The sequence below is a fragment of the Xiphophorus couchianus genome, chromosome 5 (assembly GCF_001444195.1).
Source record: "Xiphophorus couchianus chromosome 5, X_couchianus-1.0, whole genome shotgun sequence".
NCBI classification, from domain to species: domain Eukaryota; kingdom Metazoa; phylum Chordata; class Actinopteri; order Cyprinodontiformes; family Poeciliidae; genus Xiphophorus; species Xiphophorus couchianus.
The window spans coordinates 242,323-263,757 of NC_040232.1; the positions used below are offsets into that span (position 1 = coordinate 242,323).

General features: G+C 46.0%; 2 protein-coding genes across 4 annotated transcripts in view; both read left to right on the plus strand.

The window, feature by feature from the left end:
• Positions 1-1,475: 1,475 nt before the first annotated feature.
• Positions 1,476-11,214, plus strand: dok2 (docking protein 2). Its single transcript, XM_028018774.1, has 8 exons — positions 1,476-2,427; positions 2,505-2,642; positions 2,721-2,888; positions 5,564-5,672; positions 8,476-8,645; positions 9,225-9,506; positions 9,783-9,893; positions 10,009-11,214. The coding sequence occupies exons 1-8, from the start codon at positions 2,368-2,370 to the stop codon at positions 10,846-10,848; spliced, it is 1,878 nt and encodes a 625-aa protein (XP_027874575.1). The 5' UTR covers positions 1,476-2,367; the 3' UTR covers positions 10,849-11,214.
• A 9,839-nt stretch (positions 11,215-21,053) lies between these two features.
• Positions 21,054-21,435, plus strand: part of grin1b (glutamate receptor, ionotropic, N-methyl D-aspartate 1b) — a 77,972-nt gene continuing 77,590 nt past the window's right edge. For 2 of the 3 annotated variants that reach the window (XM_028017403.1, XM_028017405.1), the window contains exon 1: positions 21,054-21,433. In XM_028017403.1, coding sequence (XP_027873204.1) covers position 21,433 — 1 coding nt within the window. In that variant the 5' untranslated portion in view covers positions 21,054-21,432. The remainder of the gene's footprint in view (positions 21,434-21,435) is intronic. The other variant, XM_028017406.1, reaches the window with a different exon arrangement.

The following is a 21,435-nucleotide window of genomic DNA, read 5'->3' on the forward strand; positions in this document are numbered from 1 at the left end:
GGACCTCCAGCAATGATACGGGTCAGGTCGGTACTGTGGGCCGCTTTTACAATGGAAGCAGAAAGAATAGAACTAGAGGTGTGCCGATCGATTGATCGGCCGATTTCCGTGAAAAAGTGTATGATCGGTGATCGCCAGATCTTGTTGCCGATCACCAAAACCGATCACCTGTATCTCACCTCGCAGCCTTCGTGTGCCTCCATCAGCTGACTGAAACTGACATCCAGCAAACATCCTGAGTCGTTAGTGCTCCATTTCTGCAGGTTTGTGCTGTTAAAATTTTCATTTGTGCTGTTTTGGTTTCTGAGATACTAAAAATAATTTTTAGGTCATTGTTACATGCAGTGGTGGCTGCATGTATGATTTCCCTCCCAATTCAGGTTGCTGCTGAGCTCCGGCGGGTTAAGCAGGCCCAGTTGGTTTCACTCTGCCTCTTGATTAGCAGGGTATAAGGCCAGCTGGGAAACTGACTTTCAGGGCCTCTTGGCCAATTGGGCAGCATGTGTGCTGCAGCTTTGTGGTGCTGTGATGGAGGATTTGTCTGTTAGAAACCCTGGTTTTTGTTGTTATTCTCTCCTTTCTTTTCTTTTAGGTCAGGGGTCTCAAACTCCAGTCCTGGAGGGCCACAGTCCTGCAACTTTTAGATGTGCCTCTGCTGCACCACCTGAACAGAATAATTAGGTCATTAAGGCTCTGGAAAACTGATCTACACAAGGAGGAGGTAATTAAGCCATTTCATTTCAGTGGTTTGTACCTGTGGCTCATCTAAAAACTGCAGGACTGCGGCCCTCGAGGACTGGAGTTTGACTCCTGTGTTTTAGGTTCTCATTTTCACCTTTGAGACTTCCTCCGATCCCACTTAAAGAATAAACCTTTAATTTTACCCTCCTGGTTTTGTCTCTTCATTTTTCCCTGGTTTATCTTTGTTACAGCCCCCCTCCAAAACTCCTAGACTGCTTTGGGGATGTAACAGTCCTCCAGAGTTGACCATCCCCCCCATCTTGCTCCAAAACAAACCAAAGTGGGCTACGTCGTTAGTGCTCCGTTTGTGCCATTAAAACTACTGCAGCAAAGTTGTTTTCAAGTTGGATGTTGGCGCTCCGCAGAGCGAGCGGCGTTTAGCTCAAGGTTGATCCGATTTATGAACACTAATGTCGGCCAGCTGTTCTCTACCGCTCGGAGGCTCGTTTAAGGACCATCAACAAATTTCCCAAACAAACACTCCTAAGAAACAAATGTAAATAGAAATCTTGCCTTGTAACCACCTGACACAAAATTCATGCTGTTACATGAGATGCACTGTTCTCTAGTGAATTTTTAGTCATATCAAGTTTCTAAATAGAACCCGTTCTGCAACACTCAGTGCAAACAAGGCATCCGTTTGTTGGAGCCGGTTATAAGTCCACCATTTTGGATCAAAGCAGTCATGCTGACACTAGACCAGCTGCAGGTCATATAATCTGATTCGGACCTGGTACTGGGTCAGAATATCTCAGATTAACAGAGATTAATCAGTTTTGCTGCTCTGCTTCCTGACTTAGTTCTGTCCCGGTTCTTAAATGCTTGGAGTCGGTTTTCTCTGCAGGACTTAATCCAGAAAGTTTATGTTCTCCTGCAGCATATCAGCCTGTAGATTCTCAGAAAAAGGAAGTGTCAACCCGCTGATCTCGTTGATTGGTGTGTCACAGCTGAAGCTCCACCTGCTGACAAACCACAGAGTCGAACTTCCTGTTAAACCGTCTGCAGCTTCCACTCTGACACTTCTCTGCTTTATTTCCCCTCTATGTGCATCTAATGCTCCCAGTTACACATTTCAAGGCTGGTTTCTGAAACATGAGCAGGCAAAAGACATTTCAGTCTCAGTTCAGTTGCTGCTCTTCCTCCTCTGTTCTCAACGCAACCACCAGGGGGCACTTCGTTAGCTTCAGTTTCAGCTGCTGCAGCTGCTGAACAGTCCAAGTTCTGATGAGAACAGTCAGATCTGGGGAGTCCGCTGGAGATGAAGTGATAAGATAGAAACAGCAGGAGAAAGAAGAAGAAGAAGTAGGAGGTCCAACCAGAGGAGCGGCGACTTCTGCATCAGCCGTTGCAACAGAGACAGACAGCAGGAAGCACACATGACACCGTGAACGTCACTCTGCTTCAGCAGCGAGACCCATTGGACCGGAGCCACCAGAGACCGGTCAGAACCGAAACACGGGTCCAACAGAACCAGAGCAGAACCAGAAGAGCTGCAGGAGGAGGAAAGCAGAAGTTTAAAGAGGTAAAAGGAGAAGACAGTGGAGACAGACGAAATCCGGACCTCTGACCAGAACCAGGGAGGCGGCGCAGAAACCCTGAGGACGGTGGAGCAGCGGGTGGAGCGCGATGGAGGAGGACATCAGGAAGCAGGGGATGCTCTTCCTCCAGCAGCAGCGATTCGGGAAGGTAAACCCTGACAGGAACCTTGTGGGTCAACCTGACAGGTTCTGGCGGCCCGGTTCTGACTGTGTTTGTGTGTGCAGAAGTGGAAGCGGGTGTGGTGCGTCCTGTACCGGGAGAGCTCCTGCTCCATCTCCAGGATGGAGTTCTTTGAGTGTAAAGACGGAGGCAACGTGGAGAAGAACGACAAGACTCTGCGCAAGCAGCAGGAGAGCAAGAAGGTAACCGCCCTCTTCCGTTTCCATGGAGATAACACCCCGCGTTTCCACGGCGATGACCCCCGTTTCCACGGCTCCCAGGTGATCCGGCTGGCGGACTGCATACGGGTCTCGGAGGTGGAGGTGGACGGCGGGCCGCGCGACACCGGGGCCTTCCTGGTGGAAACCACGGAGAAGATCTTCGTGTTCGCCGCGGATCGGAACCAGCTGGACGACTGGACCCATCGGCTGTGTGAGGTCGCCTTCCCTGTAGGTACACCCGGTTCTGATCGGCCCCAAACCTGTCTGACCCACAGGCTGGTTCTGGTTCTGATCTGACAGACACGCAGACAAGATAGAGGAAGAAGGTCAGAGACCGGTTCTGAGCCGGACCCGTCCTCTGAAGGTAGAACCAGCTGAGGTCAGGGGTCACAAAGGGTTGGTTCTGGTTCAGAACTTCTGACGGTCCTCTGGTGATCAACTGGATCACGACCAGAACCTCAGCCAGTCCAAACTGATTTTCCTCCCATTCTACCAGTAGAACCTGCACTGTGGTACCAGACGGTTCTGCTGGAACCTCTGGACCGACCAGAACCGATCAGGATCTGATTATTGAGGGTTTCTCTGTGAGATTCTAATCTGGATTATCAGGGAATCTGATCTCTGCTTTTAGTTTCTGCTGCAGCTTTTGGATCAGATGAAGGATTTTAACTTTATTATGAAGGATCATCATCATGGATTAGATTATAGATTATAGATTATCAGCTCCACTGCTGGACAGGATGTTGATCATTTCTGAAGGAAGGAAATCGGTTTAATCTGAGATTTAAATGACATCCTGGTTAAAATAACTCAGAGTTTCTTTACCTGATCAGATCAGTGATCCACTGATCAGGTTCTGTTCAGAGGTTCTGGTCCAGAAACAGTCGGGTCAGAATTTACAGCAGGAAGTTTGGAGCCATCCAGGTTTTAATGATGCAGCAATCAGGTATCATATTAACATCAATCTGTTGATGGTAGAAAATAAATCAGCTTTAGCTGTTTCTGCGGCACTGCGGTCAGTCTCAGCAGGGCCGGATCTCCTGGGGGGCGGCCGGGGGCCACACTTCATGTCCTTAAAGCTCTACTTATAAATATTAATTTCCTGTTAGTCCAAATGCCTCTTATTAATATAAAATATTAACTCATCAAAAGAATATGTTTGGAAATATAGTGTTAGGTCCCTGAAAAACGATGTTGCAGGAACATTTCTGAGCCGCCATGTTTTAACAAGGTTAACACGGCTCAAAGTGATGAACTGTAGCAGTTTAATACGTCTGCTAGCTGCTAGCCCACAATGACTCACTGGACTCTGATTGGTCAGAGCATTAACGCCCTTCCCATTAGCATCCTTCCCCTGTCAGGTTTTTGCAGTTTATGAAACAATTGTTTGGACCCAGAGCATCACAGCAGAACCAGAACCAGATAGAAATATTACAGTAACAAAGCTGCTCTACAAACGAGAGGTCTCACTCTAACAAAAACTGCTGGTCTGATGCATTTTTGGATGAAACTTTTCTGTTCTTCATTCAGAAGTTCTTCACTGTGGAACCAGAAATGCAACTCATGTAAGAGCAGCGATTCTTCATGATGCTCAAGGCTAACAGTGCGGTGCAGTAAAACTACTCCTACAAGTACTTTTTTTTTCAAAAAGGTGCTCAAGTAACTAAGTAAATGTAACTAGTTACTACCTCGTCAGCAGATGACGTGTGAATGGCACTGAATAAAACCTCAATCTGTACTCAGATTTCAATGTCATTAGAAGTCAGAATCAGATCGAATCTCTGGGTGAAATGTTGCCCAGGACATAGAAACGTCCTAAATAAAGTCACGAGATCTGAGGAGCCTCAAGCCCCAGAAATACGAGAAAAGGCAGAAAAGTTCTGGGATGTTGAGCTGAGATCAGGACTCAAAGTTTTCCAGGAGTTTAAAGAAAGCGACAGTTTTTATTTCAGCAGACAAATTTAAACTTGTAGCGTTTTTTAGAGGCGTGACGAAATAAACATCTTTAATGTTTCTGTGGATATTTTATAGACATTCAGAGGATTTACAGTTTTCATTTCTCTGCTTCGTGTTCTCGGTTCATGTTCCAGTTTGGGCTCAGAACCTGCAGGCGGACCGGGTCAGCAGGTTCTGGTAAAAATAGCAGGATGCTGACAGACAGCCGGCCTCTTGACTCACATCTCGACTTCCCCTTTAAGAGAGCACAACAGGAAGTCCAGGCAGCCAATCAGAGACGACGAAGACTGAAGAAGCAGAACCAGGACCAGGACCAGAACCAGGACCAGGACCAGAACCAGGACCAAGATCAGAACCAGGACCAGGACCAGGATCAGAATCAGAATCAGAACCAGAAAAAGGACCAGGATCAGAATCAGAATCAGAACCAGAAAAAGGACAAGGAACAGGACCAGAACCAGGACCAAGATCAGAACCAGGACCAGGATCAGGATCAGAATCAGGACCAAGATCAGAACCAGAACCAAGATCAGAATCAGAATCAGGACCAGGACCAAGATCAGAACCAGAACCAGGACCAAGATCAGAACCAGGACCAGGACAAGGACCAGAACCAGAACCAGGATCAGAATCAGGACCAAGATCAGAACCAGGACCAAGATCAGAACCAGAATCAGGATCAGAACCAGAATTAGAACCAGGACCAAGATCAGAACCAGGACCAGAACCAGAAAAATACCCACTAAAACTAATAAAAATTATATATATTTTAATAATAATGATGATGGTACTGATGGAAGGTCCGTCAGACCTGGAGGCTCTGGGTTCTGGATTAGGTTAATCCGTTTGTAGAAATGCTTTGAAAAAACGTATTTCCTGTCGATCAGAGCGATTGTTTGGTTCTATGCAGACAATTCTGTGATGATAAATCGATTTCTGTCCATCAGATGAGCTGGACGGAGGGCGGAGCCAAGAGAGGCAGCCTGCAGAGAGGAAACCGGGTGGAGGAAGAGGAGGGCATGGAGGACAACTCCCTGTACAGCGGCCGAGAGAAAGGTAGGACGGAGTCACAGACCTTTAGGACTTCCTGTATGCCTTCGGGACTTCCTGTATGCCTTCGGGACTTCCTGTATGCCTTCGGGACTTCCTGTATGCCATCGGGACTTCCTGTATGCCTTCGGGACTTCCTGTATGCTATTGGGACTTCCTGTTTGCGGTGTAAACCAAACATCACTTCCTGCTGCCTCGCCTGGTTGATCAACCAAAGAGACGTTTGATCCCAGCAGCACCGGAGGTCTGACCTTTCACCTCTGATCTGAGCTACTCTCGGTTCTGGATGAGTCAACCTCGTTCTGGCTCCCGCAGTCCAGAACCCAGGATGGGTTGTACTTGGTTCTGATGGACCTGCAGACGTGTCCTCAGCGTCCTGTTAGGAATGGGTCAGAATCGCAGCTGACCCGTCTTCAGGAGGCGCCCCGGCCCACATTATGACAACACCTCTACCAGAACCAGGCTGCAGCACCAACCCATCAGACCCAGCAAGATGTTCTGCTGACTCACGGAAAAACTTTGAACATTTCTGCTATTTGGACCAGAACCCGGCCAGAACTGGACCAGAACTAGGTCCAGCTGGATCATTCCACAAAGAACATCTCTGTGGGATTTGAAGATCGGATCTCTGGACCGGCCGGTTCTGGTTTGGTCCTGAGGACAGAAATAGCTTGCCGACCGGCTGAGAGCCTTGCAGGAGTTTCCACTGCGGTCGGTGCTGCAGCTCAGCGTAGTGGAAACTTTCAGAGCCGGTTCCTGCTGCGGTCGCAGGCCGGCCAAGCGCTGCAGCGACGCAGACACCTCAGCTTTTATCTTGGCGGGACAAACTTCCTGTTTCTCAGCAGGAAACGCTGACATCAGCCGAACCAGGAAGCTGTTGTCTTCAGTTTGGACCTGCAGGTTGTCTGTCACCACAAACTGACGGTTTTATTAAAAGTGAGAAAACATGAAAAGGAAGAGAAATGAGTATAAGAAGCTCAGAGTTTCCTCTAGCACTTCTTATAAAGTGGCCGGTTCTGATCCGGTTCAGTCAGCGTGTCTGGACAGGACACTCTCAGTCAGAGTGGTTCTGGTTCTGGTTCTGATCTGGTTCTGGTCCTAGTTCTGATTCTGGTCCTGGTTCTTGATGATCTTCCTCTGAACATCCGACTCAGCAGCTCAAAGCTTCAGGAAGCTGATCCAGGAAGTCATGTTTCTATTTTTAGCCGTTCGGTTCTGAGTGGTTCTGCCACAGGTCTGAGGTCAGAACAAACGTCTCCAGAAGCTGCTGCTCCACTTCCTGCAGCACCTGCAGCTCCCTGAACAGGAACAGCTTCAGTTCATCTGAGACGAAGCTACTGCCGCCGACCCAGAAGTTCCTCTGTCACATCCAGAACCAGAACTTGAGACAAGACAAGGAGGTACGCTGAAGCTGCAACCTGTTCTGGACCAGTTGTCTGGGGTTTTGGACCTGAGGAAGAACCAGGGTCCAAATTAGTTGCTAGCTTGTTGTGCCTATAGGTGGCGCACCTTGATCAGTTTCAGTTTGACTGCTGGGAAAAAGTAATCAGAACCAGCAGAACCTGCAGGTCCAGATGCTCACCAGGGGAAGTGAAGCTGCTTCAGGGATGATGGATTTATCATTTTTTCCAAGGTTTCATGGTTGAGTTGGTGAAATTAAGCCATTTCCTCTACATTTGGTGCGTTGCCAGGCCTCAGGGTCAGCTGAGACCTGGACCCACAGCTGTGGAGAAACAACTGAAATCTGTTGAAGTTTGAAAAGATAGAGTCTGATTTGACCTGCCTGCTAAGGTTTGACCATGATGCAAAGAAAGCTACGCTACGGAGCTAAACGGAAATTGCATGTGCTGTAAAAAACATCCCTCAGTGCAAATTCCTGTCTGTGTTTACTTCCTGGCTCTGAATGTTTACTTCCTGTCCCAAGCTGAACTGGTCATTCCTCTTGCTCTGACTTTAATTGCTCCGCATTTGGAAGCGTGAAAAACTCGGACTGAACGAGTTTCCGCTGCCTGAATCTACAGGCAAACTGATTCTAAAGCAGAAAATGGACGCCTCTGCTCCTGGCTTCTGCTCGCTGATTGGCCCAGCATAAACTCTCAATGGGAGAAAGCTCTGATGTGGCACTGAAGGCAGATGAGAATCAAGTGGTCCGGCTACACTGATACTGGTGTTGATGTGCAGATCAAACTTCTTCAATTTCAGTTTTCTTTCTCTGCCAATAAGTTGCCAAACTGAGTTTGTCAACCTGTCAGCTCGGCAAACAAGGCAGAAGCATTGTTGATGCTTTAGTTGGTGAAGCCTGTCGGAGTTCCTCAGAGCAGCTATGGCTACTATCCAGTAGCTCTCCACCATCGGCAGGTGAATGTAGCTTTGGAGTCCTCTGGCCTTGATAAAGTTCTATACAGGTTTACCATGTGTTGGTTAGTGATTTCAGATTAGAACGTTTCCTTTCAGAGTTCACCAACAGCTTTGGATCTACAAAGATACGAACCTTTATAGATTTTGTAGTGAGCTGGAAGTCGAGTTTTACGCTAGTCGACAAAGGTTTCTTTCACTTCTCACGAGTGGAGCATTTCTCCACAGAGATTTCTTCCTGCCAGACACGATCTTCCCTTTAATGGGAAAAATGGAATCAATAATTATGGAATAAATAATCAACACATGTAACCAATAGAAGGTCACTAAGTCGTTGTGTTTCAGAGGCTTGTAGAGTTCTGGAGACTTGGCCCCAGCACGGCGTTACATGCCACAAATATTTCACAAATTATTTATCAAACTGTGAATTTATCAAACGCTTTGTGTGACGCAGTGCGGGACTTCAAAGTATCTGTCCGGAGGACGGATGCGTCGGATCGGTGCCGGCTGAAGGGGGACGGTGTCCTGAGAGCAGACATGGACGCACTGCACCTGATGGACAAGACGGGGGACATCCTGTACACCTGGCCGTACAGGTACCTGCGGCGCTTCGGACGGGACAAGGTAACGCACACAACCATAACACGAGTCTGACGTCTTCCTCAAAGCCAAGGGTAGGGTGGAGCGGGACAGGGAGCGGTGCAGCTTCACCTGGGCTGCTGAGCGGGGTCTACTATCTGGGTCTCTGCTGTCCTCAGGATAGACTGGGACACAGTGGCTAGGTTCATCAGCAGGGGAAGCTAGGGCAGGTTTCAGATCAGAACCGCTGACCCGATCTTTCTGTTAAAGCTTGGGATTCTGGTTCTTGGAGACCAATCTGTTGAGCTCCTCATGTCTTTAGGTAGATGGACACTGTCCTTTGTCGTCTCATCCATCTGTCCCAACCTGCCTGTTAATGGCGTCCAGATGCTTCTCCTTCCAGTTTGATCCCGTCTGTGTTTATCTTGATGTTTAGATGTTAAGACCAACGTTGGCCACGGTGGACGCCTCTTCTCCTCTGTGGGTCCAGAATAAATGTCTTCAGGAAGATAACTGATTGTTATTTGGTCATGATTTGACACTTGCAGGTTTTCTGACGCTGTTCTAGTCCAGGACTGCTGACCTGCAGACAGAAACGCTAAACAACCATTTTGTTCCCTCCAGTCCACCTTCTCCTTCGAGGCGGGTCGCAGGTGTGACTCCGGCGAGGGAAGCTTCGAGTTCGACACCAAGCAGGGAAACCTGCTGTTCCAGGCCGTCGAGGCCGCCATCAACCTGCAGAAGATCTCCCTCCCCCACAGACAGACCTCCGGAGGGGGCCCGATGCCTCCAGAACCCGGCCCCAACCACCACAACCTCACCCTGCCAGCCCCGCCCGCTAACCCCGCGCTGGGCCACAGCCGGACGCCGCCGCCACAGAAGCAGCCCCGCGTCCAGGTCCAACAGGTACAACCTGGGCATTACTAGAGAAAAGACTTCAGAATAAAAGCAGGAACTTCAGAATAAAAGCTGGCATTTCTGAACAAAAGCACTGTTTATATGAAACATGCAGCTGTATTTATAATGTGGTGAGCAGTTTTTCTCCTACAGATTCACTTATTAATTTAAACTTTTAAACTCAACGAGGTAGCAGGAGTTTAGGCATCTTCCTGTGAAGGACGTTGTGTCTTGCTGAGACTCTTGGCTGTTCCTACTGGAGTCCAACCTTTGTTGTGTCTGCAGGGTGATGAAGGTGTGTACAGCATGGTGACGGAGCCTCAACACCTGCAGAAGATCCATAACAAAGATGCTGAGAGCTCCAACTCTTCACAGCAGCAGCAGCGCCCTCAGCTGGTAGGATTCAGTACTTGAGTTACAGGATAAACAAACATGAAACATCTAAATGCCCCAGGAATGTTGTTGATGTATAAGAATGACCTTTGACCTGGATGGCCCCTGCTGTCTTCAGGCCTGTCTGGAGCCTCCGGTGGATAAAATGCTGACCGGCGTGAAGAGTTTGACCCTGGACACCCGCGGCCTCCCCGTCCCCAGGAAGAGCCAGGTGAAGATGATCTCCAGCTGCCCGTTGCCCAACGCCAGCCCCGAATCGGGCGGCAGCCAGCTGTCTGGCCCCGCCTCCAGCGCCCGACTCAGTCCCAAACTCGGCTCCAACCCCAACCTGGAGCAGACCTACTCCCAGATCAGCATGGCGGATGTCGCTGGGCGCGCCACCAAGAAGAACAAGAAGGGCAGTGGCGCTGTGGTGACGGGCAGGGATCCGGACTACTCGCTGCCCTTCGACACCCTCTCCTCCAACATCATGTCAAACATCCTGGCGGCGGATCAGGGCGGTCCGGGTGCAGACCCGCTCTACGACAGCATCGACGAGCTGAAGGTCCGGAACATCTTCCGGAGTGAAGCCAGGACCACAGACGGCACGTACGGGAAGGTGGACCACATCTACGACGAGCCCGAAGGTTGCGCGGCGCCCACAGGGCCGCCGGCAGCGCCTCACCCCTCGGTCTACGACGACCCAGAGGAGATGAGAGGAGACGCCTGGAGGATCATGGGTACCTCTGTTGACCCCAAAGGCCACGAGTATCCCTACAACCCCCGCGTGGACGACTACGCCGTGCCCAGGAGGCCCAAGAGGGCATTTGCTTCCCAGAAGAGCATCGCTAGTGAAGAAGAGGAGGAGCAGAAACAGGAGGAGGAGCTGCAGGAGGAGGAGGTGGAGGGCAACAAAGAGCAGGAGCTGGAGGAGAAACGGTTTTCACCGTACGACAACCTGGTCGTTAAAATGGCCTAAAGGAGACAGAGCAGCTGTTTCATCCACCTATCGTCTGGCTGGATGGAGGAACTCAAGTAACTTAGCACGCTTTATTAAGCAGCTTCTAAGTTGAAGGACCCATAGCTACCTGTAGCTCCATGGACCCGTAGCTACAAAAATCTGTAGCTGCCTGTAGCGCAGCAGACTGCAAACCATCTGAAAAACTGTAGCTTGAGGTAAAGATGAAGCTGCTGTTGTTGTGTGACTGCTAACCTCTGCAGCTAACCAGCTATGCTAAAGTAAATATTTCCTGTGTTTGTCTAATTTTGATCCGTTTCATTGATGTCTTCATGCTGTAGTTGGTGTTTTGATGTCATTAAACAGAACCGATGAAGCTTCAAGTCAGACATGTTGGATGTTTTATCTGTTCAGTGAGATGTTAGCATGCTAACATTAGCTTTGTTAGCTAAATCAATGCTAAGGTTCACCCATGCTTCATCTGAAAGGTCAAAACCTGGACGGTTCTAGAGGACTCCAGAAGGTTCTTTGCGGTTCTGGAGCTGGTTGGACCCTCTGCTTCCAGTCACTGGGTCCACCAGCAGAGGAACCTGCTGCGCTCCTGGTTCTGGACGTGTTTCTACAGGTTTCTCTGTGAAGCCTCCATGTTGGAGCAGCCAGTGGTTTATCTCCGTCGGGGCGGTTCCAATCGGGTCGTCGTGTCTGAATGTTTCTCTTCTCGCTTCGGGCCGTCGGCACTCTGTCGCCTCTTCCTGTTAAAGTCACAGCTTTATGAGCACAGTCGCTCTCAGGTCAGAGGTCAGCTCTGGCTGATGCGGCGACGCAGGAAGTGACTTTGACTAGGCCCCAGATTGGGTGAGATGTGATGTTTTTTCTCTGAGAATCATTTTATCTCTTGTAAAGATGCTTCATGGACTATTTCAGTCTGTCTTCCTGTCCTGATCTGAACCATGAAAAGTTTCTGCAGCTGCTGGGAATAAATAATCTAAAACATTCACAGATTAGAAACTAATGGAGGAATTATGAAAGGTTCCCACAAATCACAATGAGATTAAAATGACAACAAAACATAAAATCAGTGAAAACAGGTTGACGTTTTCTGATCGACCTTTTCTCATGGAGCTCAGATGTGCAGTGAGTGGCCTCCACCAGCAGGGGGCAGCAGAAGCTAGCAGCTGTTAGTCTGAGCTTCTTCCTCTAAAGCAGTGGTTCTCAAAGATTTTCTGGGCCCCCCTGTGGATTACAATAAAATCACCCCCAAAAAAGAAAAACAATCAACAGGTTCCACATGGTTCAAAAAGACATAAACCTAAACACACATTTTGTTTTCAAACTCCACTGAAGTTTATTTCACACTTCAGGTTGCAACAAAACAAACTACAAACCATCTTTACAGTGAAACACTTTTGTGCAACAGTTTGTCATTTGTATTCATCCATATCGCTTCCCGCGCCTCCTTTGCAGGGGGGCGCCCCTCACTTTGGGAACCACTGCTCTAAAGTCTGACTAAATATCAGAACATGGCGTTTCGGTCAGTTTGACTCAGGAAATGGGAATAATCTGGTTCCTTCCTGCTTCCTGTCTGGACAGCAGCTGCTCTCCTTCTGCTTCCACATCTGGACTTTACCGGCTTCATTCAGGAAAAGCTGCAGCATCTGGATGCGTTTCTAGAACATTTGCTCTGTATCAGGGCCGGCCCAAAACTCCATGGGGCCCTAAGCGACATCTGGTTTTGGGGCCCTCTATTCCTGCTAATAATGTGGATTTCTGCAGTCAAAAGTTAGACAATCAGATCCTTCACACGCCTGCTACTCACTGCACCTCTGACAGCGCTCTTTACATCATATACTATATCCATGCAGCATATAGGATACATTTATCAACCAGCTGATTTATCGGCATCGACTTCCTGAATTTTGAGGGATTGGCCGATACTTCCATGTGAAGCCCATCTTCTCCACCTCTGCGCAGGTTTAAAAATCAGCTGCTGTCCTCTTCTGCTCTGCAGTGAGAGGCTTGACTGACCGGCCCACCACCTCAGGTCTGCACATTTGCAGTTAACAGTAGTCAACCCACTGTTACAAGGTGAGCCATTTTCCTTTCGTGCTATATTTAGCAACAGATAAAAAGAAATTGGCATCGGCCAAAATCAGAATCAGCAGGTCAGGCTAATAAAGATCAGTAATCAACCAGTCCTACTAAAGATGGAATACATAGACACACATTCATGACATTCTTTGATTAAATTCATTTCTCTTAGATCTTTGCAACATCTAAGAATGTAATTTATACCAGGTGAGTCTTTCTCCCCTGAGGATGTGGACCGGTACCGGTACCGGGCTGAATCTGTGCCTTCAAATCATTTTTATTGGACAAGTTTCACATAACTTAGAAGTTGATGTAAAGATTATGTTTGTTTTAGACACATAAATTATCATCAGCAAACAACATGTCGCCAACTGCAGCTTAGAGCGGCTCACTGATATATTACTGCAGCAGCCATGCAGCCTGATGGAAAAGCATTTCTGCTAGCCAATATCAAACATTGAGAAGTTTTAATTATTATCAACATTAAACAACATTTTGAAACAAAAACTCAGAAACATTTTTGTAGCGTGCTGAGAGTTTTAGCGTAGTTGATTCTGCATTGTGTCTTGTGGGAAATAACAGCCAGAAAACAGCTGATCTGAAGGCACTTTTAATGCTACTGCATTCAAATAGCAGAAAATAGTCGTCAAAAACAGGCTTTTCTGCTCACAGCGCCTGTTTAACCAGGAACATCACTATTTTCAGCACATGGATGTAGCATTTTCATGTTTCATGCAGCATAAGAGCAGCTAAATAACTGCTAACACAGTTCTATCTCTTTTTAACAAAGTTTAAGTGCTCTAAAGCACATTATTTTACAAGAACAGTAATAAAACTGTCACTTATTATACTTAAAATACACTTATTGAACACAGAAAACAAAACTTCATACCTTCGAAGGAAAAGCCTCCACAGACTATATGATCCGTTAATTTATCTTTTAAACCCGAACTGACACTCAAAACTACAATCCATGAACTCAATATGTTTAACAGTAAATATAATAATTCATATTTTCATTCGCAACACATTAAATTTAAATAAAAATAATAATTTTGAAACAGGAAGTTACCCGCTGTTTTGCAACGGATCTTTCGTCTTTTCAAAATAAAAGCTGCAGGTGTTCATATGATTTCCTACTGGAATAGCTTCTCACTTTACAATCTAGTGTAATAACTTCACACTGCTACACTACACATTATCAAACATTGAGAAGTTTTAATTATCAACGTTAAGCAGCGTTTTGAAACCAAAAACTGAGAAACATTTCGGGCCGACCAGCAGAATCAACTCCTGAAGTTAAACTCAGTTTCACACAGACACAAAGACACTAGCTTATATGTTTGGCTGCTGAACCGGACCGTTCAAGGTCGCCATGCCATTGTTTATCATGCTGATAAACAATGTAATGTTTAGCAAATCTGTTTGCTAAAAATTACATTACCGAGCAAAAACAAATCTTTATCTTTTTTTTCTGTTCTTCCTCTTTCTTTTCTCGGTTAAATAAAAGTTTTTGCTGCATTGTTTCGCTAACTTATGCTCTGCAGCTCATACTACCAGCCACCAGGGGGAACCCAAGAGCAGTTTCTTTTCTGTTTCCCTGTATAAAGAATAATTTCTACATGATCAAATATATATTATTGTTAAAAAAATCACAACTTTATAATGAAATTGTGTGTTTTTGTTAATATAATCACGTAGAAATTACAAAATTGTTCCACTTCCCTAGTGAAAAACTTTAGTTACTAAACAAAACTTTAGTATATTTCAAACATACTTACATTTGTGTAAGTACATTTTAAGTATTAAGTGTACTACCTTTAAATATATAGGAAGTATACTAAAAGCATGCTAGTGTGGCCTACGCGGTTCTGGTGGCTTCTCTTGGTGCAGAAATGAACGACTAGGAGCTCAATCTGGCATCAGTTGTTTTCTTTAATTCTCCATCTGCATTTCACACATGGGCACCGAGGTAAAGTCAGTCTGGCATGAAAGAAACTCCTGCCAGGAGGAGCCAGAATGTTACCGTGTGGGAAATTCCCGCCACACTTTCTCACGGACTAAACATTTCTATAACGCAACAAAAACAATATAATACCAAAGCTAGCATAACCTGGATTAAACATATTTCAATAATATGCAAAAACGAAAACCATAAACATATTTTATAAATAATATTTCTTTATCACATCGCAGAGACACGTTACCTCGACAGTGATCCTCATGGCTTTGAGGATTACCCATAATACCCCGCTCTTTCTAGGGTGAATGCAATACCCCGTTTTACCAGCAGATGGTGCATTTTAGCAGGATTTAACCTGAACCATTTTAACTATGTTACACTTGCACCAATTTTGACATAACTTTAATCACACTTTAATGTAATTGTACCAAAATACACTTTTAAGAAATATATTAAATTAAAGTATACTTTAAGTGAACAAAATATGTATTTGCTGAAGTGTACCAATGAAACAATGCTTTTAAAGATATTTTAAAATATATGCTCAAAATAGATTTCTTAAAAATTCAATTGAAGCTTACTTAAGTAAACTATTAAATTTATTGAAATTTCAGTATGTTTTAAATGGCATCTCAGTGTATACTTTAGGCCAGGGGAGCCCAAACTTCCTGAGACCAAGATCTACTTTTTCTCTCACCAGCGGCTGAGATCTGCCTCGCGACACATAAAAATTGTAAATTAAACTCTATTGACTCATTTTATAAGCGAATATCCATCAGTTACAGCAGAAATAATAAAGTGATAGAAAACCTGATGCAGTTTCTTCCTCAGTGAGACTCTGTCACTGGGAGCAGGTTACTGGTTTCTCAGTCACAAGCTGGTTGCAAACCTGAGGCCAGCAGGTGTCAGTCAGTTCTGGCAGATCTGAACTTTGACCTCAATATGAGAAACTGCAGACTGACAGGAGGAACCAAAGAGCTCTGTAAAGGTAAAGGCAAATCTTCTGAAGTTGGGATGTAATTATGGCGGTAGAAGCCATTTGTTTGTTACTTACTGAAATATATTTGTCCCGTTTGATGTTTGTTGTTAATGACTTATACTGGAACGAGGTCATCAGTCCAAGTTTGTCGTTTATTGAACGTTCAGAAACTACGGCGGCTGTGATGAGCCACAGCGAAGGGAAACAAAGGTAAAATAACCTGAACAGGTGATCAACTCAGAACCACTCCAACCTTTTTACTCTCTCTCTCTCTTTTTGTCATTAAGCACACCTGTTACCGTGGCAACCGCCTGCGCCCCGCAAGCCGAGCAGAGGTTACGTTAAAAACATGACATTCAGTTCGTTATGGTATCAATTTTCCAGGCTTGATATTTATTTCTCTGTTATTGATCAGCTGATTTAAACTCCTGCTCTGCTGCCAGTTGGTCTCTGAGTCGCTTTTTTGTTAATGAAACCAAAACGCACCGAATTGCGCAACACCTTGTTGAAACAATAATTACTGAGATTATTCATTTTAACACGTTTTGTTGATTTTTAAAAATTACCATTCCTTAATGAAGCTACAAACGTTTAGGATCTCAGTGAATATTTTGATAAGCGCGTCAGAAGAGGAAGTTCTGGTCTCAGCGTCCTGGCGCCGTTCAGTTTGTCACCTGCTGCCGAGATCGACTCAGAACCTTCTGCGATCGGAGCTGGGACCAAGATGGCGATCGGACCAGGATCCATTACTGTTTATAACTTCTATTTTCTGCTCTACTCAACCTGATCAAGACTGACATTTTTGCTAAGACTGCGTACAAGCACGAGAAAAGGCTAGCAGCTAACAAGCTAACTTCTGAGTTCAAAGGTTATCTTCCAGAACCTAATGCGGTTGGAGCACGGCTTTAAAAGGAAAGAGAATGGGAAAACTACAACTACAGGTTTGCACAAAGACACAATGTCATCAGCTGCAACCAGTGGGCCCCGGATTTGCTCCCCATCTGATCCAGCTGCAGGTGTTCCTGCCTCCGATCACAACTATATTGGTTCCCTGGACAGACAGAGATCTGATCCGTCTCCTCTACCGGATTCTGACCCAGATATCCTGCTAAACCAGAGGGAAAGAAACTAAAAGGTGACTTGTCTCTCTGTCAATTGCAAAACAGCATTGTTAAGATAATCAATAATCGATCTGATAAGTTAGAAAATATGGTCACCGTAACATCGATGCTCTGGAGAAGTCAGTTGATTTTCGTGTCCCTTTTTCAAAGTAGGCTGGCAGGAAAGGGGGGAAGACATGCGGTAAACGTCGTCGGGTCCAGGAGTCGAACCCGCAACGGCCGCGTCGAGGCCACGTTGCCTCTGAATGTGGGTCACGCTGACCCCTCCGCCACCACGGCACGCCAACAAAAGACATTTTTTAACTTAGATGTAAATATTTAGCAATGCCAACTACATATTTAGGTTGCTAACTAAATACTTAGCTTGTAAGTAAATATTTAATTTGAAAGCTAAGAAAATAGTTTGTAAGCTAAACATTTAGCTTGTAAATTAAATATTTAGTTTGGAACCCTGAGATTTATAAATGTTAACGTTCTGAAACAGGAAATAGGGAACGTTCCAGAACAGGAAGTGCAAAACCATCTGGGGAACAGGAAGTAAGGAATGTTCCAGAACAGGAAGTGGGAAATGTTCTGGACCAGGAAGTGGAGAACGTTCCGGATCATTGATCTGGGAACGAGGCGGAGTGTGAGACGCAGACGAAGCAGCAGAAATCGGACTCACCTGCTCTAAATCACTTGGGCTCCTCAGCTGCCAGAACCAGCACAGGTTGCCGTGGCAACAGGGATGCAGCTCCAGCCTCCTCTGAATTTGGTTGCCACAGAAACGAGCATCTTGCCCTCATTAGCATTCCTGAGGACTAGCACACACACTGTGTAGTCATGTGACCACCTGCAGGTGTCTTCTGAAGGGTCAGTTGAGACCCCGAGGCTTATGGGTAATGGAGTCCAAACAGTCGAGGTTTGACAGTGAAGAAAACCAAGCAGCTGATGGTGTTTTCTCACTGGCTTGGCAGTGTGTGTGTGTTTCTGTGTGGTGTCCCCCCCAGCCCCCCGCGCTGATGATGTCACCAGCAGGTCCTCACAGCCTGATCTCAGCTGTGATCTTGAAGTAGGGCACGTATGACCTCCTGAGGAGGCTTCCCTTCAGCTTCCACGCCACTGAGCGCACACACACACACACACACACACACACACACACAGACAGTCTGCTCGCAGCGGACACAGAGATGCATGCTGGGACGTCTCCGTCCCCGGGGGTCGGTCTCTTTAAGAGACATGGAGGCCTTCAGGATCTGAGCTTCATTAAAACACCAGAGCAACTGCATCACCATGGCAACACTTCACCTGGTCTGAAAGAGTCTGACAGTATCACACACACACAGGGCCGGCCAAAGCCATAACCAAACACAGCGGCTGCTTAGGGCCAGTAGGGGCCCCGTAACCCTGGTGAAAAATAAATATACTCAGTATGTTAAATTTTAACATACTGTAAGTCAGACTAATCATGAGGAAACTTCAGGTTCACTTAGGATTACTTAACTTAAAGTGGGACATTTTGGAACAACTAATTTTGTGCTCAGTGTATTTTAATAGTATTTAAATTGTATTAAAGCACAATTTAAAGTGTACTAAATGATGTGGAAAAATTACAATAAGGTTCCACCTGCTAGCTGTATTGCTACATGTTTATTCTAAGTTCCTGTATTTTCCCACCAAGTTAAACTATTTTGGTTACATGTACAAGGTTGGACGTTGTTTTCCCAGCTGCATGGGAACCAGTCTGCATGGGAACCAGTCTGCATGGGAACCAGTCTGCATGGGAACCAGTCTGTTTCCAGGCTTTGGATCCTTTATCCCTTGGTATAAAACTCATGTGTTTCTCTGCCTGGCAGCTTTTCATCCAGACCTGCTTCATCACTGATTGTCTCTGTATTCTGATCAATATATGAATAAACCTGACTGAGTGATTTCACCTGAACGGTGATTGGAAATGGGGTTTTTCCACCACACTAAGTGTACTTTCATGAACTTTCTTTTGGACAACTTAAGTTACACTTAGTGTACTGTAAGTATTTTGTTTTTTATGTACCGGTAATATAAACGTGCTTGATTAGTTTATTTTGAGTGTGCTATTTTTGTGATTGAATTACATTTAAAATATATTTAGAATGTATTTTCAGTATATTGACATTACATATTTTATATATTAGTAGTGTGATTACAGTATGCTACAATTACACTTTTGGTTTATTATAATTACTAATTAATGTCTTTTATTATTCTGCGTTGCCACTTTGTACATTAATGCTTCATACACACTGCAGAAACACATCAGGTACCAGAAGGATCCATTACTGCCCGCTTTACAGGTGAAACTAATTACTTTATGCTTTCAATGTACACAGCCTGGCCAAAAAAAAGTCGCCACCTGGATTTAACTAAGCAAATAGATGCAAGCCTCCTATTGGATAAGTACTGCATAGGCGATTATCTTTCAGCTGGCAACAAGTTATTTAGCCCCAGCTGATGCAATGAGTAACTCCTCATTTCTTAAACAACCATGGCAAAAGACACATCCTGTGGTCGTGGAAAAGACGTTAGTCTGTTTAAGAAGGGTCAAATCATTGGCATGCATCAAGCAGAGAAAACATCTAAGGAGATTGCAGAAACTACTAGAATTGGGTTAAGAACTGTCCAACACATCATTAAAAACTGGAAGGATGGTGGTGAACCATCGTCTTCCAGGAAGAAATGTGGTCGGAAAAAAGTCCTGAATGATCATGATCGGCGATTACTTAAACGTTTGGTCAAATCAAATCGAAGAAAAACAACAGCAGAACTCAGGAGTATGTTTAATTGTGAACGCAAAAGAATTTCCACACGCACAATGCGAAGGGAACTCAAGGGGTTGGGATTGAACAGCTGTGTAGCCGTAAGAAAAGCTCTAATCAGTAAGGCTAACCAGAAAAAAAGGCTTCAGTTTGCTAGGGAGCATAAAGATTGGACTCTGGAGGAATGGAAGAGGGTCATGTGGTCTGATGAGTCCAGATTTACCCTGTTCCAGAGTGATGGGCGCATCAGGGTAAGAAGAGAGGCAGGTGAAGTGATGCACCCATCATGCCTAGTGCCTACTGTACAAGCCTGTGGGGGCAGTGCTATGATCTGGGGTTGCTGCAGTTGGTCAGGTCTAGGTTCAGCAACATTGTGGCCCAAAGAATGAGGTCAGCTGACTACCTGAATATACTGAATGACCAGGTTATTCCATCAATGGATTTTGTCTTCCCAAATGGAACGGGCATATTCCAAGATGACAATGCCAGGATTCATGGGGCTCACATTGTGAAAGAGTGGTTCAGGGAGCAGGAGACATCTTTTTCACACATGGATTGGCCACCACAGAGTCCAGACCTTAACCCCATTGAGAATCTTTGGGATGTGCTGGAGAAGGCTTTGTTCAGTGGTCAGACTCTCCCATCATCAATACAAGATCTTGGTGAAAGATTAATGCAACACTGGATGGAAATGAATCTTGTGACACTGCAGAAGCTTATTGAAACAATGCCACAGCGAATGCAGGCTGTAATCAAAGCTAAAGGCGGTCCAACAAAATATTAGAGAGTGTGACCATTTTTTAGTGGTGACTTTTTTTTGGCCAGACAGTGTATTACCATTTTTCAGGAGTACATCGCCAATATACTATCATAGAATTGTACAAATTGTCAATATATTCAAAGTTTACAAACAACATGCTTATGAAAATTAGCACAATGAAACAACAGGTACACTTTAGAGGAAATGTGAAAAATATTTCACCAGAGTATTGATTTAATACAATGTCACAGTTTCCAGTTTTACTGCAGACAAACTGACGTTTCTCCTTCCTAACATCAGTTATCAGTGGTCCAAATGTTCCGCCCTTGTGAAGCGGTTCTGGAGACGTTCCGAACTGGACCCAGACCGAACCGAACTGGGCCCAGATTGGACTCCTGGTTCTGGATCGGTCCGGTCCGTTATCAGAACCAGACGGTTCTGGTCCAGAACCCAGAATTCTCTCTGGTTTCCCAAAACAAGACGCGCGAACACCGACGTCGCGCGCAAGCTCTCCTCCGTTCGGGAGCGCGCCCCGCTCGTCTCGGGAGCGCGCGCCGCAGATCCAAGGACAGAGCGGCGCGCGCGCGCGAGCATCAGGTCACCTGAAAGTCCTCCGTCATCGCGAGCCCGAACAGAACCGGGAGAACCGGAGCCGAGCCGGGTTCGGAGCCGATGGATCGGCGCTGAAGCAACAGGACGAGGCGGAACCGAGTCCGCGGGTCCGGTTCTGAACACGGACTGACACAATACCCAACCCAGTCATCTTTGCTGTCACCGAACCGACCGGCACTAGAACCTCTGAGCCGGAACCGAGCAGGAGCGTGACCCGTCCGATCCAGACCAGGAGGAGAACCGAGCCAACGGTGGATCAACAGGAGAGCGACGGAACCAGAACCGGGACCCGGACCTGTAGCTGGATCAGT